At 37.7% G+C, this 26,403-nt stretch overlaps 1 protein-coding gene across 5 annotated transcripts; it reads right to left on the bottom strand.

Moving 5' to 3' along the window:
• Positions 1 to 5,553: 5,553 nt before the first annotated feature.
• Positions 5,554 to 23,300, bottom strand: sytl2a (synaptotagmin-like 2a). 5 transcript variants are annotated; one of them, XM_042499168.1, is made up of 18 exons: positions 22,909 to 23,300; positions 21,145 to 21,299; positions 19,227 to 19,350; positions 17,447 to 17,516; positions 17,279 to 17,348; positions 14,606 to 15,181; positions 11,079 to 13,148; positions 9,578 to 9,679; positions 9,325 to 9,381; positions 9,122 to 9,198; positions 8,795 to 8,899; positions 8,002 to 8,171; positions 7,728 to 7,830; positions 7,475 to 7,636; positions 7,297 to 7,393; positions 6,893 to 6,998; positions 6,211 to 6,416; positions 5,554 to 6,077 (listed from the first exon to the last, which is right to left on the bottom strand). In XM_042499168.1, exons 1-18 carry the CDS (start codon positions 23,007 to 23,009, stop codon positions 5,929 to 5,931), a joined length of 4,500 nt encoding a protein of 1,499 aa, XP_042355102.1. In that variant the 5' UTR covers positions 23,010 to 23,300; the 3' UTR covers positions 5,554 to 5,928. The 5 variants fall into 5 exon arrangements, with proteins under 5 accessions (XP_042355102.1, XP_042355103.1, XP_042355104.1 ...); XM_042499169.1 differs by having other exon boundaries at positions 11,139 to 13,148; XM_042499170.1 differs by lacking the exon at positions 22,909 to 23,300 and adding an exon at positions 22,795 to 22,866.
• Positions 23,301 to 26,403: the final 3,103 nt, after the last annotated feature.

The raw sequence follows: 26,403 nt of genomic DNA, 5'->3' as shown, positions 1-26,403 counted from the left end.
TATGTAGACACCTCAGCCCTCAAGCCACATGCAATAGCTGAACATGCCATTCCCGTTCATTCCTATGAGAGCTGCTCACTGGTGCATGGAGCAAAAAAAGCTCTTTTTGCGAGTATAAATTTCCCCAGATGTGCAAACCAATGAGGCTTACGGCAGCTAAGCACTGCCGAGTGTGCACAAGCAGGTAACTTCCACCTGCAGAATGACTGACTTCCAGTCCAGCACTTTGCCAGCTTGAATGGCCGTCTAATACTTTTTTTTGTTTGTTTTAAGACATTTTTCAGGGCGTTTTTGCCTTTAATTGATAAGACAGCACAAGTGTGAAAGAGGGAGGGGGTTAGACATGTAGCAAACCAGAATCAAACCCATGAAACTCTCTTAGACTTTCCAAATGGAGCTGGACGGGTTAAATCTAGATAGTGAAATGAGTTGTTTCGCAGGGGTTTTGACACTGACAAAAAATTACCTACTGATATACAGACGTCTCTTTCCCAACGTAAGTCAATGGGAAAACGTCCTTCAGGGCCTGCAGGAATCACATAACGGGCCTAGACGGTGTTATTACACTTTTGGTCGCTATGTAAAAATTGCATCAGAGCCTGGTGTACTTCCTGGGGGCTTGGGTCCAACACTAAAGTCGGGTATAAAAGCCAAGCTCCTAATCATTGCTCCTGTTCATCCTGAAGGTTTTGGGCGGGGTTCTGAGCAGGCTACTCAAGTTCTTCCACAGCAAACTACAAATGTATTTCTATATGGAGTTGGTTTTGTGCAGGGCGTTGTCATGTTGAAACAGTAAGGGGACAAACACAAGCTGATGAGTATCAGCTTGTGTATCACTGCTTTAGACCATTACTATAAGCTGTGGACAACTGCTAGGGGTGGGGGGAAAAAATTGATACAGCACAGTATCGCTAGATTTTGTAAGGCAATGTTGTATTGATGCATGTACACCAAGTATCAATAAATATTCATATTATTTCTGAAAAATGATCAATGTTGCAAATACAGCAGCCTGCAAGAATAATAGAAATCAATTGCTTAAGCAACGCTTATTTTATCTTATTTGATAAAAATGAGTTGTTGACAAAGTTTTTCCTTAATTTGCAGTTGAAAAAAAAAAATCACAATGTGTGTTATTGCAATACTAAGAATATTGCAAAACATTCGGAATAATACTTCAGGATACACAATAATAAGGACATGTCATCCATAACGGTAGATATGGGCTTTAAAATGAAATATCGGAATTGGCAAATTGTTATTTCTCAATCACAAACCAATATTTATTATATTTTCATTATTTTATGTCTGCATTCTCTGATGGGCCATCTTGTTAAGAGTATGCATAATATGATGTTAATTCTACCACAGAAGAGACTTGATGATCACTAAAATTAAGTGAGGAAAAAAGTGGATATATTGGTTATCGGCTAAATAAGTTGTTATTTATTGGTATATCGGCAAAAAATTCAGTATGGCGCATCCCCAATAATATTATATCGTCACCTAAGTATCATGATAATATCTTATCGAGGGTGATTCCCACCATAACCAAATGCAATGCTGGTCATGTGACAGCATCCATATTGTTCATATTTAGTATATAAAAGGTGTGATGGAAGCTGGAGGAGCAAAAACTTTCATTACCTGCGAAACATACAAAAACTCACCTTTTTTCCTGATAGGCATGGCTGACTCTGTGTAAACTTGACTCTCACTAAGGCTTGCAGTTCAGTCTTCAAAGCATGGTCAAAAAGTTCTCTCCTGGTGGGCTGACAGAAAAAAGGAAGGGTTTTCAATAAATGTAGCTCTCTTTAAACCAGGGCTCAAGAAGCAGGGTCCAGGGATCACTGGGGGGACTCAATTCCAGGGACTCAATTTAAGCTTAATGAAATAATGTGATCACAGGTGTCTCTGTCTCAGATGACAGTGATCCACAAGGAGCTCAGATAAGGTCCCCTATAGCAACACCTCACCAACTTGTATCTGCTGTGTTGGTACTGTGATTTCAGTGTCCTTGGCGTTTTAATACATTCTGCAGCATGAGGCTGTGTATCACTTCTGTCTGGGTCCACTTCATAAAAACATCCTTTGGCAGAAGATCTGGCAGACCACAGACATGACTTGTCATGACTCAGTCATGCTGGTCCAAATATCATTTCGATGACAGGACAGAGACAGACAGGTGGACACAAGCTGTTAAGTCCTCACATTTGGATGAAGGTGGTGTAGAAAAGCTGGTTTAGTGTCCCATGGTGAGGTGGAACTGTCAGGTCTACTCGGCACTCTCAGCCCCGTCCACAGTGACACACAGCCGGGGTGGCGCGGCAGTCCTCGGTCGGTCCTCTGTTCCACATCATTAATCCAACCTGACAGTCAGTGCACACCTGAAGTTTCAGTCACCTGCCTCCAAAACGAAACAACACGACACACGTTTTCTTTTCACGACGCTAACATGCAGCAGTCACTTCAGAGTTTCTGTCTGGAGGTTCTGACTTATGGAGGGACGTGTGTGCACCCCCCATGAGGCGGAGAACGACATTTCATACAGTGAAAAAATTCAAATAAAAAACTCTACCTGTTACCGTTGCGTCTCCGGCTAAATATAAACATGCGTGTTGTTGATTAGTTAGCTAGCATTCATGCTAAATCAGCAGCCAGCGGCGGTGCCAAGTGAAATGCTCTCCCAGTGCGACGCCTGGCTGTAGGAAAATACCTGCCTGCCCACTGTGGGAGAAAACGCATGGCTCTCAAATGACTCCATGTATGTTCATTTTCCGCGAAATGTTGAATGCATACTCGCCGGACATTTCCTCTGATAGCAAACAGCGCTGTCCTCGAGCTGCCACATCTCTTTATTCTTTAACCAGGTACAGTACAGCAGCGCTAGCCATATGAACTGACAGCATCACCAACAGTTTTAAGTGCCAGGGCGAAGCTCGCGACAATGACACACGAGACTTCCGCTTGACGCTTTCAAAATAATACACTTGTGGTTTTTATAGCATTGAAACGGAATTCATTGAACCATTTGAAACTTGGATTGACATCAGTTTTCTTGTGCTGTGTTCAGAAACTTTTCACAAGCATTAAAACCTCTGAAACATGATAAAAATTTTGTATGGTTTATTTGGGGGACAAAAATGCAATGGGCAAGAAATAGGCCTACCTAAACAAGAAGTTAGATTTGTTTCATAGTTTTGCAAGAAATTGGGAAACACTGACAAGAAAATAACCCAAAAAATAGTTGAGAGAGATAAAATTATTGGGTTTATTTTTTTTTTTAAATGAAAAGACAAAATAGGGTGAGATGTCCAGAAATATATGTGTATGTTAGTGTATATTAGCACTCTTTATAGTTTCCTATTATTTATTTAATTATCTATTACTTTTTGCTTATTTTCAGGTCATTTTCTTGTAGTTGTGGGGTTCTCCCCCCTTTTTAGCTTAATTTCATGTAATGTGCTTGTAAACTTTTTTTTAAAAAAAAAAAAAAAAAAAAGAAAGAAATCTAGCCACTACATACACTGCATTCTAACTTTTCTTTTTTAATTTTATGCCTGTCTGACTATTCTTTTAGCTTATTTTTATTTTCTGTTCTCTAACTCTGTTCTCTAACTGGTTTTTAATTGTATTTAAATGTCCTTTTATGATGTGTTTATTTTGCACTGTGTCTTTATGTTTTTATGTAGAATACTTTGAACTGCCTTGTTGTCTCAAGCAACTTACCTCACCTTGTCTCGCCTTGCAGCTTAGGCTAAATGACTGTATATATTTTTATATGAATTTATTTAATTATTAAAGCCATTACAAGCACAATTAAAGGCAATAAAAATTTGATTTTTAAACACAACAAATTCACATCCACAGTCTTTTGTTGTTATTTCACAACTTTTAAAATACCATCAACATGGAACAATATTTTCTCATTTTCAAGGTGTTTAACTTATGCTTTTGTTGTGTCACTTTTCCTAATAAATAAATCATAAATAAATAAATCATACTGTGGCACATACTGTGGCATATAATTTAGTGGTGTTTCCAATATGTAAGGGGTTACATATTACACTTTTAAGATTTTAAGAAGCGTCAGCTGCATAATATTAATGTTTTGATCTACAGTTTCAATTTAATCATTTCATACTGTCAGAAAGATGTGATGTGGCGTTCCCAGCTCTCATCCTTTCATTAAATGAGAGTTCTTAAAATAACATACATATTTAATAACCTACATAATATCACATGTTTTTAGCTGATCTAAAACCCCCAATACTCTGCATATATACTTTTATTTTCCCAAAGTGACACGCGCTATGATTTTATTTTGAAGGCAAAGATGCCTGAGTTCCGGACGAAATGCGGGGAGTCTGACGCAGCTGTTTAACTTACCTTAGCAACGCAGAGGCTGGTTGCTGGTTAGCTGGTTCCCGTCTCGACTGACAGGACGCGACAACCAATCATACAGTGGGATTTCTTGTCGCATCAGGGCGGATCGACCAATGAGAAAGCTTGAGAGCTTTGCGAAGGTTAAAGTTGAAATATTGCTGCATTAAATGTACTGTAGGAATTATGAAATTTCTGGTAATTCCAGTGATTGTCATTTTTATATACCCGACTTGAAATTGTGATGGAATTAGTATTATAATTATTTTTAGGGAAACAAATGACAAAATATTATATAAATAGGCTATAAATAGGCCTATAATGTACAAGATTTGTACATCATATGTATAAAAAAAATCAGTATGAATATGTATGAATAAGTTACAATTTAAGATTTTACTGTGACCTCTCAGCTATGTCCAATAAAAATATCAAACCGTGTTTTCTTATAAAACAGGGTAGGACTTTGTCTCCTTGTCTCAGCCATATGTGTTTGGTATTAAATGGCAATGAGTTGCAGGAGAAAAAATTCTCAGGAGTTGCTATTATTTGTGGCCCAACAGCATCCTCTAGAGGTCAATAGCTACTGCTGGAGAGAACTGTATCAAGGAAAAGTGAATATAACAGCACATAAATAAACAGTTGAGATTTAATAATAAAATTAAAACAAAATAAAACAGAAATACATAATACCATGCTGAGCTAGTTTTAGATTCTAGATTCATTTTGCGTCCAGACGCTTGCAGTTCATTTTTTTCGGTTTTCATTTTTTCTGTCTTCAGCCCATTTTTTTTTCGTACAGAGAAGCTTAAAACTTAATTTTAAATCATTTAAAATAATGATTTCATATTTGCACCTCATTTCTTCTTTCATTGCTCATGGCCATCCTCACAAGCCTTTAACAGGCTTGGCTTAAACATCAAGCCAAGTTGCACAGGTTCATGAAGTGAAAAAATGTTACAACAATAAAGTTTTCACATTACAAAGTGATTTGTTTTTCTTTCAATGGCTTGGCAGCAATATACTTCCATAGAGTTTAATATTTATGGATATGTTGACAGGTTTATGTAGCTGTTATCTGATTCCATTAACTCAGCTGTACTGTCTGTTTGCAAGCGCTGACTTTTCGAATAGGAATGAAACATGGATGAAACACCTCAGTCATTATCCTAAATTTACAAGTCACATTAATATGCTGTTTATTGAAAGTAAAATTGATCGATGCAGTAATCACAATATAAAACAGCAGGACTATACACAAATTATGAGTGATCAGATCAAAACAGTTTGTATGTTTTATCATTTTAGATTTTATCTTCTGCCCTATTTTGTGTAACATTTTAATAAATAATTAACTTTTTGATATGACTTATTGAACATGTGGTTTGGGCTATACAAACTAAAGTACCTTGTGTATACATTTATCATACAATGATTATCAGTTATACAGATTCACGCTTGTTGAGGCTGCTGCTTCCACTCAAAATGTACATGCAGCGCACTCCCATCCATGTTTCCACACATGTATCACCATATTTGACACACTCACTTTGACATGCCTTTTGCCATCACAAAAATTCTCAGAGGTAAAACATCCTCCACCCAATCACCATCAGACTGTAACATCCTCTGCCACAAACTTGCTTCATCTGTCGTTGAATCCATCCAAACCACCTCCACTCCATAACTCTTCCCTGCACAGAAAGAAATTGTATAAATATGAAGGAAATAACTGAATAATCAAAATGAAAATAAAGCTGGAAGTGGCCTCTGCAGGGGACCGTTCAAGCTCTTTCTTAGCCAACAGAAGCTACTGTATACTCTCACCTGTCCCTAAGCCCAGCCTCAGTCCGCCGATGTAGTGGTTGCTCAGTCTGTCGTGATCCCACACTGTGATCTCCACACAGGCCTCTCTCAGGTCCTCAGGTCGGAAGCCGTCGTACACCATGGTGTGGTTGAACATGGGGTTGGCTGTTCTTTTCACTACCCGCGTCTTCTGGCGGCTTTTCCGGCTCGTGTCAGGAAGTACAGTGCTGCGGCAAGAGGAGAGGACAGAGATCAAATGCCTTTGTTTATTTGAAACTTCAAGGTATGGAAACACAAATTGTTCAAAAACAAAAACATACATAAATAACATATTGGGAAATAAATAAATTACATAAATATAAACCATTAAACTGTAAAATAATCCTTTTTTAAAACTCAGATTAGTATTATGAAATATTTCATCCTGCTTTTTCCCTCACAAACGCGGTTTCTTGCAGGTAATTTCTACATGTCCTGTTTCCAAAGGCTTTTTAATTTTTTTTATAATTATTAATTTTATTCTATTAACGTGATTGGCTCCTTCTTCACATAACTTGCTATAGGAAAATGTTTAAAGTGAGATAACTATTATTATGCACTGTGTGAACATTTTTTCATTATTCATAATATTTGATTTAAGTATTACAGTAATATACTTTGGGTCTCCATATTTGGTGACCTGCCGGCTTGCAGGACATCCTACCATTTCACAAACGGGTCGATAATAACTCCTCTGACTGGAGGAAGATTCTTGCAGTCTTTCACCCAAATTTGCACCTCGCCAGTCTCCATCCTGGATGTTCTCTTATCTGTGGATGTAGTCAAATCACAAAAAGTAACACTTAAGGAAAAAATAAATTACTTTTTTTTTCAATTTTACATTACATTTCACTGACATTGTATTCATATGATTTTATGTATTGAATAAACTGAATTGAATTAAATCGAGTTGACTCAAACTGAATTGAACTGAACTGAACTAAGTTGAGTTGAGTTGAGTTGAGTTGAATTGAATTGAATTGAATTGAATTGAATTGAACTGAAATGAACTAAATTGAACTGCATTTAACTGAACTGAATCGAATCAAATTAAATTCAATAACTCACTTTGGGATGTCTGCGGCAGGAACCTCAGGGCAACTCTCATCTGTCCTCTACTGTCCATCAGACATGAGGGAGATGCTGTTGGACTTAATGCTGTGACCTGATGGATTGAGATTAGTAAATATCTTTTCAGATTACTTCCAAAATACATAGAGACTTTGTGTAGAAACAAAGTTGTTACCCTGGATTTTAGCACGTATTCATTTATGTGCGTGTTGCTGAAGTCCCACTCTGACAAATCCAGGTCCACCTCGCCCAGGAAACTATTACGCCCAAAAGTACTGTTGTGCCACACCGAGATGTTCAGATTCTGAGTTTTCAACACTTCCATCAAGATTTTAAACTGTAACAGGAGAAGAAGACAATAAATATGTTTGTAAAATATGGACTATATTTCATAAGAAATCTTTAAAGACTAGAAATGGAGTTCTTACCCTAAGGATTTCATTGTAGGTTGGATTTAAAGTCTTCTTTTTTACGGTGGTTTTTCTCTTTCCCAGCTTTGTTTTGTCAGGAACAATGTAACATTTCACGTACCTGGAAAAAATACAGTACAGTCACATTCCTATTCACAACTAAAACACATAGTGTGAAATGTTTGGAAATTCTTTCCTTCCTCTAAACTTTATATCACCAATAACAATATCACTGGATGATATGACATTTTTTCTATCTTTTTTGATCATACAGTATACAGGAGGCACGCACGGGTCAGAGCAGTTCTTCTTGGTGTCGGCCACAGCCAGGTCCCTGCAGTGCACCACGAATATGTGAAACTCTCCCAGCTTCTGGATGTAGTTGACAGCAAACTGGATGCTTCCCTGGACTTCAATGTCTCCAATGTCTGCAGGGTAAATGCTGCTCATGCTGCCGCTCACCTACTCATCCATAACAAGACAGAAGACAGGAGACACCAGCCTATCTGGCTTTAACTTAATGTTTTTGCAAATAATTTTGACTGTTGTCTTTTGTTTGTCTTTAGAACCTTAACCCCATATGAAAAAAGCTAGTGCCCAGCTTTTTAAGGAAAATACTGCACCTGTTTAAAAAAGCAGACTTGGCTGCCACATGATACATTAGTTTGAAACCTAAGCAAATTATCTTGACTTTCCCCCCTCCCCAAAACATAGCAAGAAGGCAATGAGCAATGACAGCAGAAACAATCCAAATGAGCAAAAAAGTACAAGAAAATTACCTGAAAATATAGAAGATGAAGAATTAAGTTTAAAAAAGGAAATAACCTGGAAAAGGTGTTTAATGTAAACATGTTATTTTGATCATTAGAAATATAATTTTACCCTTTTTTCTTTTTCCCCTAGGCATTTTCCCTTAAAACAATTTTCTTAATCTCCCAGTTTCTTCCAATTTGTGGAACATTTCTTACCCAAACTTGCAAAAGGCATCCAAGAAAAGTGAAATCACTCCAAGTTTCAAAGGTTTTACAGATTTAAAGTAATTAGGTAAATTAAAAAAAAACATTATGAGCTGCGTGTGGACATACAGAAGACATGGAGGCCATTCCCGAGGAGAGACTTAAGTTAGATGTGGAGCTGCCCGTGTTTCTTCTCCAGCCCATGTTTGTCTCAAAAGTGCTGTCGCTGTCTGTCTGATAGCAGAGAAAAACAGGAAAGCATGAGTGACAACCAGCAACAAAAAAAAATCAGTCACAGAGGGAGAAAAATAGAATTAAATTCAGCCATAAGGGCAAAACAATCATTCATTGTGAGGGGTGAGGGGTAAAAGTATCTGTTCAATGACTACAGTGCAGATGTTGAACACTGGATTTAATCCTTTGGTTATGAATTCAAAGTACAAGAGTGTGATTTACCTCGTCATGCTGAAGTACAGTAACTGACATGCTGGTTTTCATCTGTTTGGAGTTGGCTGACGTTGGAAGAGAAGAAACTAGAGAAAATATAATGAGTGTTGCTGAATATCAAAAGCAAACTGAGTTTACAGTACATTTAAATCAGAGCCCAGCCTATAGAAGTCCTGATAAATATGTAAATAAAGACAGAATCACACATTTACCATCATCCACACTTTGATTCACTTGGTCTCTTGAGTTATTTTGTGTCCTCTCCTCTCCTAAAAAGAAAGAGAGCCATGAGACATTATTATTTAAATACCTCTGCCATATGAGAAGCAGCTTTAATCAGAAGAATATGGAAGATAAAGAGTGATAACAAGTCATATGAAATAAGGCACTAATATTACAATGTCATTTTTTGACAATCAGCAGTATTAAAGTACAAACTATAGTAAGAAGACAGAGCTCTGTTACTTGTCTGTGAGGTGAGGTTATCCAGACTCTTGGATGAGGACATGCTTCTTGAAGATAATCGTTTTAGGGCGGACATCACAGGACTAGAACTGTCATCATGACCTGCCACAGATGAAACAAAATCAGCTCTGGAAAACAGACTCAGCGCAGATGGTCTGACTTACTAAGCAATCATCTAAAAACTGCAATGCTTCTGCTGCTTCAGATATTTTGTGCGATTATGATGCTTTTTAAATCAGTGTACAATAATAAATAAAAGACTGCTATATCATCATCAAACACAAGGAACACGACCCTAAACCGTTTTCATTTTGCTGTGATGAATGAAGAGGAGTATTTTTGTTGGTAACACCTGTTTAAATCTTTATGGTATTGTTTATGGTGTTGCATAAACAGCTCTTTAAAGCTGCCCCCTCCCCAAAAAAAACTTTTTGTTAAACTTGCTGAAACCGTCAGTGTACCACACAGCAGCATACGAGACAGATAATCTGTGAAAAAAACTCATTTTTTTCTGCCTACTATATAACTTCGTAGTGGACCTGATGGCATTAAAGGACGTGTTTGCAGAGGAACTAATTAGAGCCAAGAAGTCTGTAACACTGCCATTATTACGTTAGTCAATGCTCATCAACTGCGGTTGAACAGTCAAATTATGCAGCACTGATCAAAAATGAATCATGATTCTTGACTATTTATCACCTCAAATATTTTTAGAAACATATTTTAGGGTACTGTTTGGCTGTAAAATGAGAATGTTTGTGAACACTGCCCATCAGCTAAATTAAATTTTTTCAGAAACATATTTCAGTGTACTGTTTAGCTGTTTAACTGCGTATAGGCTTGACCAGACTTTTTCATTTCACAGCTAAACAGTTCACCAAAATATATTTCTGAAAACATTTGAGGTGAGAAAAAAACAATGTAGTAACTTGAATCTTGATTCAGATTTGATCAGCACCTCCTAGTTTGGTAGTCTGACCACAGTTCACGAGACTCCTCAGCTCTGATTTACCAGTAGCAAATATCATAAGAAGCATAATGAGTGGGAGGAGGGACGTAATTTTTTTTTCATACTTTTTGTTTTATGTACTACAGTGTGGATGTAGTAACAGTTCCAGCCAATATGACAAAACGTTACCAACTGTATCTTTAATCACAAAAAGCGGATCACCTCAAAAAATGCATTTGAATAATAAAAAATAAAGTTTCTATTGATTTGCACTGGTTAAAGGGCAGCTAAATCTAAACATCACTTCTACAGTTTTATATAAACAAACTTGAAGAGGAATTCCAAAAGGAAAATCAGAGTCAATGATCACAGCAAATTGCACAAACATGTAGAAGAATTTTGCAATAGAGGACTTTGTCAGGGCTAGTCTACTAACGGTGAGTCAAATCAGACTCACTGTTGTGTTAATGTGTTAACTTGTTTAAAAAAAAAAATTATTTTTCGGTCATTATCTTGAAGAAATATAAATGGAGGGAGAATTCAGAAGCTCACTGCCTGAACTTGCCCGAGACAGAGACCAGGCCCTGGTCGATGTGTTTTGGCTGGAGTTACCATCTTTATTTGGCACAACCCAAGGACTGATCCCGGGAGGATTCCTTTCAGGACTCTCATTCTGGTTTCCCACACAGTCTCTGAGGGCATTTTGTGGTGTGTGTGTATCACTCTCTACAGCAACAACTCTCTCTTGGTAAAAAGGAGGGATGTAGGCTTTCTCCTGAGGTCCGAGGTAATGCTGATAATCCTGAGGGATGAAAGATCTGGCGAGTTGTGTAAAGGGCCCCACCTTCTTCTCTGAGGTTTTTTTGGATTGTGGTGAAGCAGGGGAGCTTGAGCTGCTTTGTTGTGTGTTCATATTAACAAAAGAAGCCCCTCTGTCCTCTGGACATGGAGGCAGAGGACGAGAGGTGATGTCTGGGCCAAGTTTATTGTCAGGCAGCACCATCTGCTTTGCTTCATGTGAGGGACTCTTCTTCTGTCTTGGAAGTGGTGTTGGCTTTACTTGTTGCTCTTCGACCAGCTTAGTTTGGGGGTCGATGTCTATTGGAAAGGTTTTCAAGGGAGAGCCTTCCAATTTGGATCTCTTTGGACTGGACGATTCTCGAGGTAGGACCCTTGGATGACAGGTCTTAGATGGACTCCTCCTGACTTCGTCATCGTGATCCTTTGTTCTGGGACTCGGGGACTTACTAGGACTGAGAGGCCTTTCTTGATCCCCTGCATCAGTCTTGACTTGGTATTGGTGACATGTTGACTGTATGTCCCCAGTACTACCAGAACTCCTCAGGGGTGACCTTTCTGGACTCTGACTAATGAAACCTTTGTCTGTCACTTTAACAGATTTCAAGACAACATTGGATTTTGTTTTGTATGGAGATGTTGGTGCCTCTCTGTCAGAGTTCTCACTATTATCTTTCAAATCAGACTGTTGGGAAACTTTATTACTGAGAATGGAGCTATGTATGGCTTCCTTGACTCTTGCTACAATTACCCTGGATCCTTTATACTCTTTCTCCCAGAAATGCTTAACCTCACTGACCTTGGCTGGCCTGTCCTCTTGAGGACTTGAACTGGTCTGCCTGGGAAGGGGTACTGGAATATCTTTCTCTTGCTTTGCTGCCACAGAGGAGGGCATGTGAGTGATGATGTTTTCTTGTGGCTCCGGAATCTGTGACTCCATGACTGAATCAAAAGAGTCATCTGTCTCGTCGTAGATGAGGACAGGGTTAGCCCTATATGTGCCATCTTCTTTAAACAAATCTACCAAGAAGCTACAGTCAGTCTGTGGTGATGAAATCTTTTCCTGGGACCTGCCAGTCGTATCCTCAACAGTCATTTCCATTTTAGGTGAGCTATTGTTGTTGATGCTCGCCACATCTGAGTTAGTCTGATGGCCATGTGAAGCTTCTGTTCCTCCCCTGGCGATTTGTTTGTGCCTTGACTCTTCTCTGGTAAATATTATTTTGGGACCACTGTTTTCTCTCTCCCAGAAAGCTCTCAGATTGGATAGTTTTTCTGGAAGCTGAACACCTCTGTCTTCTGTTGCCTCCCGCTGAGTGCCGGCATCTACCGAGGTCATTGATTCTTTAAACGGAGTGTTCTGCAGTGCTGTAAGTTGTAATGTTCTGATCTCTGTCATCTCAGAGGGTTTAGCTTCTTGCTTGACACTAGCAGGTTTGTCAATGGTCAGATCTGTAGCACCCTGAGAGAGACTCTTGGTGTTGTCTGGTTCTTTCTGTTCAGGTATCTTCACCTTGTCTATTTGTGGAATCTGTACCTCAGCAGGTTTCTCTTTGTCTCTTCTAAAAATTCCAAGCAGTCTTTGTCTGGGCTTTGGTGACACAGCATGAGATGACTTCTTTGACGTCTTGGTATCTGAGGTGGCATCAACAGAAATGTTGGGTCTGTGTTCAGGCAGCTCTTGGTGATGAATGTTTGTGGTCTCAGCCTGAGAGTGACGGTCCTCTTCAGGCTCTGTCTCCAGGTGCACACGCTTGCCTGACTCCTGCTCAGCAGAAAAACTGCGGGGGCTTAGGAACTCTGGTTGGCAATGCCCAAAGACATCTGTAAAGAAAGCATCATCCGTATAAGTTATATCTGATTAACACTGCACAGTATAATTAAAGATACCTGTGTAGCAAATATCTTGGTGTATCACTGTCAAATGAAGTGGGGCACTTGGTTTTGTAAATTCTGGCAGCATACTAAATGCCAATGTGTGTGGGATATGAAAATTTGCAACTGAAGTGTCTACTTTGACACTATGACAAACAACAATGCACATACGAGTATATCTGAACCTGGTACCATTCCCTCTCTGCACTCAATACCTAATTTTTTACTCTACAAGAATTTGCATCATATCACTTAAATATACCACAAGCTCCGATTGTGAACGAAATAAAATTAGTAGATTAAGTCTGCTCTTTAGCCCCATTATATACTTTTTAGCAAAGTCACACTTCATCTCACAGTAATATAATAAACCAATGGAAAATTCCAACACGTGGCATAAGACGAAAGTGACAAAATTGCAAGTTGACATAAATGAAACTTTGTGACAGATTACCTATAATGACAAAGCAAGGTGAAGTAACCTAATAATACAGTTAAACAAATGTTTTCTTGCTGTTCTTATCCACCACTCTATATAAGCAGTCCGACATTTTGCTACATGCAGGAACATGCACATGCAGAATTAATGTAAAATTATGTTTGTATATGCTTGTATTAAGTCATGTAGCACCAAATGATGAAATTATTTCCTGAACATGTAATACCATTTGCTTTCAACCTTTGCAAAACATTTTTACAAAGAATGTAAAACCTTTAAGGTGGGTCTTATATTTCTTCAAAACTGATCATATAATAATTAGGGTGGTTTATATAGTAATGTAAAAAAAAAAAAAAGAAATGTTTTTTCAGAAATGTATAATATGCAAATTTACAAAATGTATAATACCCTTAGCGTCATGTGAAACCACTGTAAACTGTCACATTTTACATTATTTCATGTTTGGAAATATAACCTTTAGGCTTTATGAAATTTATCAAAATTAAGACGAGATGGCAAGTGGTGTGTTGTTAAACTAAAATCCCTATTAATGGGAAGACTTGCCCATGCACATCCTGATTGGTTGCTGTGCAATGAAGACAAAACAGTGGATTCAAAGTCTATGAAATGTTCGCATTCATCTGAGTCAAAAGTGATTCTTATTGAATGCCAGGCCTGATCTTGTGAAATTTTGGCACTCAGAAAGGGTTTAAAATCGAATTTGGCATTAGGAAAAAAGGTGGCCTTAATACTTGAGTAGCCTACATTTTGCCACTTACTCAACTGCACCCCCGAGGATTATAACAGAAAGATACAATCATGAATTTTCTAGTTTAAATACCCTTTTTATGACATAATTCCAGTATTGGGTGCTACATATCTAAATGTCAATGAATGGTTTGGGTGTTTTGTTTGACTTAATGATTGGCTGTTTAGTTGACTCATTGGTCTTAAATAAAACTCTTACCACTAAGGACCAGGTGTTGGTCTGCTTCTTGTTCTTGGAGGTTTGCCTCATTTTTGGAATTGACTTCACCTTCCAGTGATTCCACATGACTCTGTCTGAGTAAAGGCCTCAGTTTGCCAACAGCAGCACTGCCAGTATCCTCTAGGTTATTATTATTTTCCGCCTCAGAGAGAGCAATGGAGTCGACATCCAGCAGACTGTGCTCTCCCAGCTCTTTCCCATCTTGCCACTCCACTCCGCTGTGACTGACCGTGGAGCTGAACCTCACCTGCTTCCTGTCTATCCAGGTCTCAGTGGGAGAATCAAGGCTAACTGGACTCTGCAGGTCCAGGTGAGAGAACATGGAGTCTGTGGAGCTAGAAGTGGATAAGTGCTTGAGGATGCTCCGCGGAGCAGCAGAGTTATAAGTCTGCTGACCTCCCGGCCTGTCTTCCTCAACAAAACAGTCCTGAGAACTGGTGCTGTTTGGGGGCATTGAGATGGGAACAGATGCATCCTGGGTTATTGGACTTTCATTAGGGTCTTGTTTAATGTTACAAGCATAAGAAATGCAGCTGTCAGATGAAGGTAAAGGCTCTGAAAGAAACAAAACAAATGAACACCATTTTAACTAACAACACACCAGCTGTGTGCCATTGAGTGTTTTTTTTTTTTTTTTTTTTTTTAATGCAGACAATTTAACCCTTTGAAACCTGGAATGACATCAGTTTCCTTGTGTTGCCTTCAGAAGCCTTTCACATGTCTTAAATGTTCAAAACTTGGTTTGATTTATTTTGAGAACATGGCTTTAAAGGCAATGGCAACTTGGCAGGAGTTGTCCCTCAAATTACAAGAAATTAGGAAAAGGTAGTGAGAAACTGACCTGAAAATTAGTTTTGGGACATTAGTCAAAAAATTCACTGTGGGGCACATGTAAAGCTCTGGATAGCCCTGAACAAAAAATCATGAACTTATTCTACATATTTGCCATAGACTGATATTTACAGGAGTAATGAAAATATCTGCTGGCTGTGGCTGATTGTTCCTTGTTACATGATATGGATCTGGGTGTAGTGTGCTGTCCACAATATTGCCAAAGCAAATTCCTTACTCACCCACCATCTTATTACTCAATAACCTTTCTGGTTTGAACCTATCCGCTAAACTTCAGTGCCTTTTTCTGGCTGGTCTCACTGCTGCTAAAAGGATGATAGCATGTCGATGGAAACCCCCTCATGTGTTATCCATAAATAAATGGCTGTTAGATTTTATTGATATAGCCATTATGGAACGCTGGGCAGCTAATTTGCACTTAGCGAAACCCGAAAACGTTTCATGTTGGGATGACGCAATCTCCACTCTAAAATCCTTACTGTAGTCATCTTTTGCTCTTACTTTGGGTCCTGTGGGTGGGTGGGATGGGTCACCTAAAAACACCCACGTTTTGGTCCTGAGGGTGGGAGGGGAGATGTGGCATTCTTTATATTTACCTTCTCATACACTCAATACTGTAGATATGGTTGGCTGGTAGTATTGCCATTGTTTGGTATTTATTTAGTTATTCATTTTCTGTTGGATGGGCTACACTACCATTATATTTCCTTTGTTGCTGTTGCTACTATAGTCTAATTCTTGCTTGCCACATCTGTTTGTTTGTTTGTTTTGTTTTAAACTAAATGGAAAAACCAATAAAAAATTGATCACAAAAAATGATATGGATCTGGTTATCTCAAGGCATTCTTCCCTTTTCTTAGTCGCATGAGTCACATTACTGTATTTCAAAATAAAGCTCTTGAACTACTGTTTCACCTTTTCATCCGGAATATTAATGTTTCATTTACATAACACTGGTCCAGTTTTTAATATGGCTATGTATGAGGTAACCATTTGACTTATTGTTCTTTTTGGAAATTGTCACTATTTGTGTCGCTTGTTTTCTTCTTATTGTATCATTTCTCCCACAAAAACATTGTTTTCATAGCTCCTGTGAAATAGTTCCAGCACCCACAAGTCATGCGGTAAAGATTAAGGCTTTGGAATGTATTTCTGAGTAATCCTCCGGCTAGTCTGGCAGACTTGTGTGTTTGGACTTTCCTTTCACTTTGACAACCCCTGGGAAAATCTGTGGTCCCAACTCATCGGCTCATTTCACAGCGACTGAAGGAAAACACACTCGGAAATACGGCACAAAAACAAAGATTTCATCTTTGAGCTTTGATTGAATTAAAGACAGTTGTCTGTTATATAAACTTAGTCAATGGCTGTGCTTCTTGAGCTATTAAATATTTTTAAACCAGTATTGTTAACTACCAAGGAACTGAATGGAAATGTTTTTTGGCACATTTTCTGTCACTGCCTTCTCTGAGATCGCAACTTAGACAAGATAGGATGAAATCAGATGATAGCATTGTTAAAAATCACAAGCCAGAACATGCTTCCCCCTGCCATGCAACCATTGCTCATGCCAACATGCTGTTCAGAGGAAAGGCTGAGAGGACCCACACACCTGGATGTCAGACAGATTGCTAAAACCAGACTTACATTGGCTTGTAATGTAACTGCTTTCATGATATGTCCATCAATCAGTCCACTCAATTCAAAACATAACACATTATATATGATTAGATCACTTCCACTCAAAAAACATATTTGAAATAGCATGAACTGATATGAGTTAATAACATAAAAACTCACCCTCATTTAGTGTCTGGGTTTGATCTCTGTCCAATAACCCGCCGTCACTGTCAAATGGGTTTTTTCGTTGCTTTAAAAAAAACAAGAGTGATAAATAAAAGACATACGACACACTAAAGCATGCACAACAAGTAACTTCTGATATGATTTCTCTGGTCAGAATCCTACCTTTGTGGGTGACTGCAACACTGGTTGAGGTGTATCTTGTGCCGTTTCATACAGATCCTGGTTTTGATACCTATTAGAATAAACAAAGATTACTGGAGAGAATACTCATGGAAGATTTTGATCATCTGATCATACTTCAAAACACCATAAATTCAAAGGGCATATAAAAATAAATCTAATTGTTGGAGAGAATGTGGCGAGGAGAAAGTGAATCACAGTCATATATTGTGATTGTGTTATAAATGGTCTGTGCGAAAATTCAACCAAAAAAACAAAAAAACAAAAAAAAAACCCACTAAAATCTCTGGCACCTTCATTAGCAAAGACCCACTGTGTTTACTTCTAGGGAAAATACCAGATGAAGTTAAAAAGAAAGACCCTTTTTTGTTTATATATATATATATATATTACTCTATTTATCAACCTGAATGAATTTTTAATGATATGAACTCTCCTGAATGGTTTATTATAATGCATATTTGTTTATTTATTTACTTTCTTTGTATATGTATATATATATATATATATATATATATATATATATGTGTGTGTGTGTGTGTGTGTGTGTGTATGTGTATGTGTATGTATATATGTATTTGTTTATTTATCTTAAAAAATGCAACAAAAAAGTGAGACAAAAACCTGAGATGACAAGATGAGCTGCAGCTCTAAACATTGCGGGGGTTTCGAAAATAATTCATCTTTAATTGGAAAATCTGCATGCTCAGACATAGCTTTTGTCCATGAAATGATAATATTTCCTCTCTTCTTTTTGTCTCTGCAAGCTGTACCATTACTTCTGATGAAACCTATTTCAAGGCAAATCATTATTGTTACAGTTACCAAGAACAGACAGGTAAAGTCTCAGCAGTAAAGGTGGCACAGAATATGTACAATAAGTCTGATGGCTCCTCAGAAGCCATGGAAAACATGAACATGTGAGACCTGACCTTGTAATACGATTACTTCGGGGCCAATTACTAACCATCCATTCATTTACTGTGTGCACAACTCCACTCACTGGCAATCACAGCCGAATAATCTACTCGTGCAGCATGTGATGGTGCTCAATACAGACAGCACAGACCATAAGTTTTGTTTATACCATGCGCAGTGGCTGTTTACTAAAAGTGCACAAAGTTTGAAATTTGAACTTCAGAGATTATTTAAAGCTGCAGGGGCACGTTTTTTTCTTTATATAAAACTGTTGCTTTATGTGAACCAAAATGGAGTTTTGCTAACAATGTTTAACAACAGATTCACATTCAGATTCAAGTACTGTCCCCAAAGGGAAATTCACTTTGCACAGTCCAGACACACGTCAGCATGATGGCAAATACATAAATAGTGCAATATTAAATGTTATCTAAAAGTACAATTATTATATAGAATGTTAATTTTTTTTTAAAAAAAAGATGTGCACGTGTGTGCATGAGTGCATGTATCTAAACAGCCCAGCCACTGGAAGAAAATGTTGGTATTGTATATTTCATATATATTATATTAATGTTTCTAAAGTGGCGTCATACATGAGCTGACTATGGGTCTGTTTCCACTGCAGGTAAAACCGTGGTTGCGTGTCCCCACAGGACCCGCCACTGTCTGTGGGACAATTTTTAAGAAATTTTATGGGGGTGAAAAAGGCCCCAGCCTGTGGGTGGTTCAGCCCTGAAAAACTACTGGGTGGGGCTCGGTGCTGATTGGGAGTAAGTCAAGGTGGAAAAGGACGTCAACAAACCAGGTGCCATTTTTAATACTGCATCCGTGTGTCCACACTCACCTTTGATGGCTGAGCTGCATGTGAGGCTCTTGCAGGACCCCACAGAGTACTGGAGGGACGAACACTTCTTTGTTTTCACTGCTGACAAAACTGGGCTTCTCTGGTAATATCTGGGAGAGCTCCACTGCAGCACACAACACACAACTACTGTTAAAGCAAGCCAACCATTCATTGTAACACACTCTTTGTATTCATTACAACATTATGATGGAAAATAATTGCCTCACATATTCATGTGAAAACAACTCAGATGTAATTATAGGCCTTGATCAGAGGAAATGATTAAGCCTGCCCCTGCAGAGTCTGCGTTTATTCATGTGTAATGATTCCAAAAGTCTTTGTAACCCCATTCTTTCCCTTAATCTGACCCTTTGTCTGAATGCCGTGTGTTGATTTTGTGGATTATCACACAGGCTCAGTAAAACATAATCACTTGAGGTGAAAGAAATACTTTTTTGTCAAACATGAAATTGACACGAACTCTTATAAACATGTTATGTGGTGATTTTTTGTCAGGAGCAGGAAAGTCTAAATAGCAGATGTGGCAGGGGTGGTGGATGGGTCAAACAAACATGGACTTTCAACCAGGAAACTGCTGTTTGTGTTCTCTGTGACTCCATAAGTTTGCAGAATCATATGACTTAACGTAGGTAAAGCACTTTAATTTTATTTTCTTTCACTGCTTTTACTTTACTCTTTAAGCCTACTTTATGTAACTATGGAGAATATGTATGTTTACAAGGCGTGTGTCCTGTACAAAGTTAACCAAAACCACAATCTTTTTCTGAACTTAACTAAGTATATTATTACTTTTATTCTCTAAACCATACCAAGAGTTTTTCTCTCATGAACCTAACCAAACTGTGTCCATTTCAGAAAAAAAAACTCTTCGCAATAGACTTTGCACTGGTACCGTTTTTGTGTTGGCAGCACATATATGAAAACATTTCATGCCCACCACCATGTAATATGTTGTTAAGAAGTTGTGTCCATTTCATACATTTCTATGAGACTATGTTGACTGTTCAGAGAGGGAATATTGTGCCATTATGCCACCTCACCATTCAGTATATACAGTAGGGAGGTTTAAAAAGCAGCTAGTAGCAGTTAATGGCTGACTCGAGGAAAAAGAACAGCAACTGATAAGATCCATAAATTGGGAAAACAATGAGATTTGGGAGTTCTCTTCCCTCCGAACAGAGGACAAGATCAGCAGCCAGCTCAGGCAAGTAAAGATTTCAGCAAGTTGAGAATAATAATGTGAGACAGCTGGAGTTGGAGCTGAGCCAGCAACCAGCTAATGTGTCAGCTGAGTTTACATCCCATCAGCAGCACCTGGGTTAAAGCATGTGCAAGGGTTCTGTAAGGCTAAACAGCTACGAAAGCAACTCTTAGTTAACCTACCTACAGTAATATTCTACAGAGCATGTCAAGCGTGTCTAGTACTTAACACTTTAAAACTTGAGCAAATTGTTTTGATTTCCAAATATGGGGAGAAGATAACAGGCACATTAACCAAACATGGCTCAAAAATTATCAAATAAAAAGTTAAAAAAGTTACAAGAACATTTTTCTTATTTTTATTTTCCCTGTGACATAATTTCAAATATAAAATTCTTATAATTATCAATATAGTTTTCTGGACAGTTTTTCTATTTTTGGATATTTTTTTTTAAATAATCCTTTTTTTTTTTTTTTTTAAAAAAAAAGGTAATTTTCTGGTCACCTTTTACTTATTTCTTGCAGTTTGTGGGACATTTCTTGCCAAGTCGGCCATTGCATTTTTTCCCAGTGGTTTTGAAAGAAATCGCATCAGTTTCCTGATGTCAGTCCAGGTTTCAAAGGATTAATGACAACAATTTTTTCAAACTTGGTTTTGTCTTTTTCATGAGAGAAAAGCAGGATATGGAAGACTCACATATAGTCAACGGTTTGTAGGATTTTTTCATGGAGGCCCTGATGAGCTCGGAGCCGTGGATGCGGTCCTGATGACGAAGCTGCTTGGTCTCGTAGAACCATTCTCCTGTCATGTACCTCAGCTGGCCCTTGTCACTCACAGTCCTCTGGAGCTTCCTGCGTGCAGACACATCCATGAGAAATGTATACACACTAAATTCACTTCCAAATTTTGCTATAAGAATATGAAGAGTTTTATCACTTTTTTGCAGAAATTCTTTGCAAAAAAAGTGTGCAAATAAATGTACTTTCTACAGTTCATTAGGACAGACATTAGTAGGTAGGAAGGGGTACGTACATTCAGTGTAATGGACAACACCTTATGAAACACAGAACAGTTAAGTATACCACTGAATGACAAAACCTTTACTTTAATAAATTTTGCAGGCAATCATATGGCCACCTATATCGAACAATGACTTTGACCAACCACGTTAACCCTAATTATTCACAAGATAAAGTTGAATTTTTAAAAATCTATCACTATAAGTGGTTTTTGGACATTTCACTGAATAACTGCAGTTTTCTTATTTGGGTAATCACACTGTGAAAAGGGCAAGTTGTCAAACATTTTAGAGAGATCAGCAAACCTTTCTGCAGCACCACAGAGGTCTTTGGGGTCCTTTTAATGATGACACAGACTGTCACATGACTATCACTTTTTTATATAATCTCAAAATGGCTTATTGACCTTGTTACACAGAATGACATCTAATGCAGGTGTATGTGGGACAAAAGTACCCAGTTTATTTTAAAAAATAGCAAGATGCTGCCTTTTAAGTGTAACATAGCCAACACTCACCAGAAGATGCCAAAAAAAACTATTTGTACTTTTAGTATTTTAGTATTTTACAAGTTTGTTTCATATATGCATACAGATATGCGTATATATATATATATATATATATATATATATATATATATATATATATATATATATATCAACTAGAACTTAATAGTCATTATTTCCTACTATTAATTAGTCTACATCTCTTAACTTCTTCCCCCCCCCCCCCCCCCCCCCCCCCCCCCCCCCCCCCCCCCCCCCCCTTTCTCTTTTTTTATATTGCAAATATATTGGTTATTAACATAATTTTTAATTATTTATTTTCCCTTTGACTTTGACTGAAACTTTTCTTGGTTCAGAATTGCAAACTGAAAAGCAGATAAGCTGTGTGTTAATGGCATGTGAAAAAATAATGGTTTTTTAAAATAATATTAAGAATTTTATCACTTTTTTGCAAAAAATCTTTGCAAAAATGTGTACAGTATATTGACAACTAGAATATAATAGACATTACTTTCTACAATTAATTAATCTGCATCTCTGACTTTTTTCTGTTTTTTTCCCTTTCTCTTTCTCTTTTTTATATTGCAGATATATTGGTTAATTTTTTTGTTATTTATTTGACTGTGAAAATGTTCTTATAATTAATTGCAAACTGAAATGCAGACAAACTGAATGGAAATGGCATGGGTAAAAACATATTAGGACTATATATGAAAAAAAAGAATACAATTTTTCCAGATATTCTTTGCAAAAAAGGTTGCAGATAAATGACCTTTCTACAGCTCTTTAGGACAGACATTAGTTTATGCCTCCACAACTCACAGGACACGTTGCTCCTCAGCTTTCTTCAGCTCAGCATCTCTCCTGAGCACAGCCAGGATGGTCTCCTGCTCCTNCTCTTTAGGACAGACATTAGTTTATGCCTCCACAACTCACAGGACACGTTGCTCCTCAGCTTTCTTCAGCTCAGCATCTCTCCTGAGCACAGCCAGGATGGTCTCCTGCTCCTCCTCTGTCAGGAAACTCAGGTCAATCATGGTGCCGCTCACTGCGTCCTCAGCTTCCCACTGCTTTGAGTGTGTGTCTAGTGACTGAACATGGTCACCGCTTCACACAGTTCTCCCAAAGGTCTTGTTCTGTTCTCCCAAGTCAAGTTAGTGTCAGTGGTTTACACTAACGGTGGGATTTGGGCTTTATCCATTGATTAAAATGGTACATAAGGCTGGTGGTTAAGGCCCTCATTATTGCAATTGAGCTACTTTTGGATTTTTTTTGCTTCAGCTGGGTTTATTGTCTGCAGCCATGTTGGACCCTCTATAAACCAGTGTGAACCTGAAAAAAATCAAGATGGGTTATATTATCTGAGATTTACAGGAAAAAGTCTGTTTCTCTGTTAGCACCCTTCAATAGACAGCATACAAATCTGATAAATTATTAAGTGTTTAAAGGAACACTTCACCCTCCTAATAACCATCTGTATATCATTTACTTGCCATGTGTTATGTGAAATTTTAAAAGGCAAACTTTGTTTTTTTATATGCCTCCACTGTAAATAAAGAATCAAAATGCAGAGAAAATTCTTGATGAGCTTAGGTGAATGGGGTCCAGATTTAACAACAACAAAACTATATAAAAACGTCTGTTATCAAAATCTCATACGACTCATGCAGGATAATCCAAGTTATTTATCTAGTCATATACTGAAAACCAGGCTGTACTCACAAAGTTTTGGTATTAAGAGTAATGCACCCAAATGTGTACATATCCCACATATTTTGTGAGGCTGTGATCATGTGTCCAATGTGCTGATGAGAGTGAAAAAGAAGGCAGTCTTGGGGTTGTGGATGGATCACAAAAATCAGGACTTTCCCGTAGAGACACTTCTCAAAAATGAGAACTTTGAGCCATTTTAAGGTACCTCCTCCACATTCTTTTCTAAACCTAACCACAGACACATTTACTGCCTAAACCTAACTTCTGTCACTCTACATTAATTAGGTAATTTTAGGACGTGGTGTTATTTATGGGGCGCTAATGATATCATACAAACTGTTGTGCGTGCATTTTCATAGGATAACATACAACCTATTCTACACAAAAACATTGTCAAAACACATGGATTTTTGATAAAACATAACTATTAAAAACAGTTCTCACAGATGAGTAGCATGCCAGTGTTGTTTATGCAGAAGTGCATCACTTTTTAAAGTCCCCTGGAGACAGATTTTGTTGTGTGCTATTTGCTGCACATTTATGTATTTGGTTTTGTTTTCTTTTTTGAAGCATTTTTTTCCCCAAAATGCTGTGCAAGTGTTGTCAGATTGGTAAAGATGTTTTATTAAGTGTCCAATGCTGTAGAATTTATGTCCAAAATGCATGGGACACTGTCATGGAGCGACACATCAGTGGCAGAATGTCCACAGCAGAGTGTGACCAATATAATCATTTGACCTTTCGCTGGGACCTCCACTGATAAAATGGTTTAGCATAAACATATAAAGTTGTATTAGAAAACAACAGACATTACTTACACAGTCAGCACAAGTTAACTAACTTTTGAACACTGAATAGCATATTCATTTTAAGTCAATGGTGTCTTTTTGGGTACGTTATAGCTACTTAGCTAACATTAATGGTTTTCAGTTGGTGAGCTTTAACTACCACCTTTTGTCACAGTTGATACTGGTGTCTGACTGTCAAAGAGCAAAAATACTAAGACTAAGTTTAACAGACGACATGATCAGCTAGTGGTACAAAGCTGAAATTAGCCATAACATTAGCGGCTATTAGCTAACTTAAGCTAATGTTACCTACCAAAGGTGATATACACCATGTTGCCGACACAATGTACAAGGAGATTTATGTATACTTGTCACGTCGCAGCAAATTTTGCTAACATTATGTTGCCTTACCTTAGAACAAAAGTAGACATCTTTGTTTATCTTCCTTACATTTTGCTCTGCTTGCTATATTTGCCCATGTTGATGTCCATGATGTCTTTCAAAAACACGGGTAAAAGGCCATGAGCAACTTCAGAAGAACTGACCCACAAATTCACTTAATAGATAAATAAATGGGTAAAAAGTACAGGAAAATTACATGGAAAAAAAAAACAACAACAACTGGGGGGGACAATTGGAAAAAAAACTGGACCAGACTAACAATAACTCAGTACAATAAAACAAAACAAACAATAAAGGAAATGACCTGCAAAATGTCCTTAAAGAATAATAATAATGTTAAATAATTTTAATTGAATAATTACAGGAATTATAAATATAGTTTTTGGGATATTTTTCTTTTGCTTTAAAAAAGAAAATCTTCCAAAAATACCAATTTCTTGCAATTTGCATAAACAATTCTTGCCAAGTTGCTCATTGCTTTTTTCCAATGTAATTTCTCAGATTTTGGAGATTTGAATACTTGTGAAGGTGTCTGAATGCAGCCCAAAAAAAGATGTTGACACAGGTTTCAAAGGGTTAAGAGAAATTAAAATCTCAGAGGAATGCCTGCATGTTGAAACACTGTCCACATAAGAGAGGAGGACTGTGGGACTTTTTATTTTTCTACTTGACTTCATTGTCTAGAAGTTCATGTTGGGTGAAAGTGAGCACACCTATATTTGCTAAATGCTCTCTTTGCTTAAAAAAAAAAGTAATATTGTTCAGCTGCTGTGGACAAAAATGGTAGTTATGTAATTGTGACTGTTGTAGAAATAGTTGCAGTGCACTTGGCTCCCATTGTTAATTCATTATCCAACTTAGGAAGGTTGTAATCGCCTCCTATTCTTGAGTACATAGCTGTGTGTAAGAGGCTCTCAATAACATGTTTTTTCCTGTAAGCTGCAGCTTTATACGGGAGGACTTAGTTGGGGTTTTTTTTTAACAAAGAATGTTGCATGTCCCGTTTCTCTGAGAGGAGAAAAGTCTGGCTGAAGGACAGATAACTTATTTCCTTGTTGCTGTTGGACTTCCTTGAGTAAACTAAGGGCAGCATTATTCTGTTTTGCAGACACACTTAATATAGCAGTGATATTTCTGACATAAAAGCAAACAAATGAACTAACTTCTGTCTGGTATCTCCTCTGTCTCTCTCAACAGGTTTAAGAGATTCAAAGCTGGATTGGTGACACAAATCCTTATTTTCTGCCATTTGCACTGAACAAATACTAACATGAGATGAAGTATAAAATAGCAACAACTGACAGCGATCAAAAAACAGTGACCACTCAGCCCTCAATCACTCAAGTCAGTTAGCTCTGGTACCTTCAGTGGCTCTGTGGTAGAAGATTGTCTAACTGTGATTTCACTGTGCAGCTCTTGAGTATAAAGAATACATTAACGTAATGTGCATAAGTGATAACATTTATATAAATATGTCTTTGGCAAACTGTATCTGCATAAGAGAGTGTGACATTCAGTAGCAGGTTAA

Source organism: Plectropomus leopardus, chromosome 13 (assembly GCF_008729295.1).
Source record: "Plectropomus leopardus isolate mb chromosome 13, YSFRI_Pleo_2.0, whole genome shotgun sequence".
NCBI lineage: Eukaryota > Metazoa > Chordata > Actinopteri > Perciformes > Serranidae > Plectropomus > Plectropomus leopardus.
The sequence above is the reverse complement of the archived record's forward strand: the minus strand, read 5'-3'. Positions and strand labels throughout refer to the sequence as shown.

Excerpts from the sequence above, each read along its gene's own strand:
- sytl2a (XM_042499168.1), bottom strand. The coding sequence starts at position 23,009 with ATGATTGACCTGAGTTTCCTGACAGAGGAGGAGCAGGAGACCATCCTG. Across the intron at positions 9,199-9,324 it reads GAATCAAAGTGTGGATGATG|TTTCTTCTCTTCCAACGTCA; the intron begins GTAAATGTGTGA and ends TATTTTCTCTAG. Across the intron at positions 7,637-7,727 it reads CCTACAATGAAATCCTTAGG|TTTAAAATCTTGATGGAAGT; the intron begins GTAAGAACTCCA and ends CTCCTGTTACAG.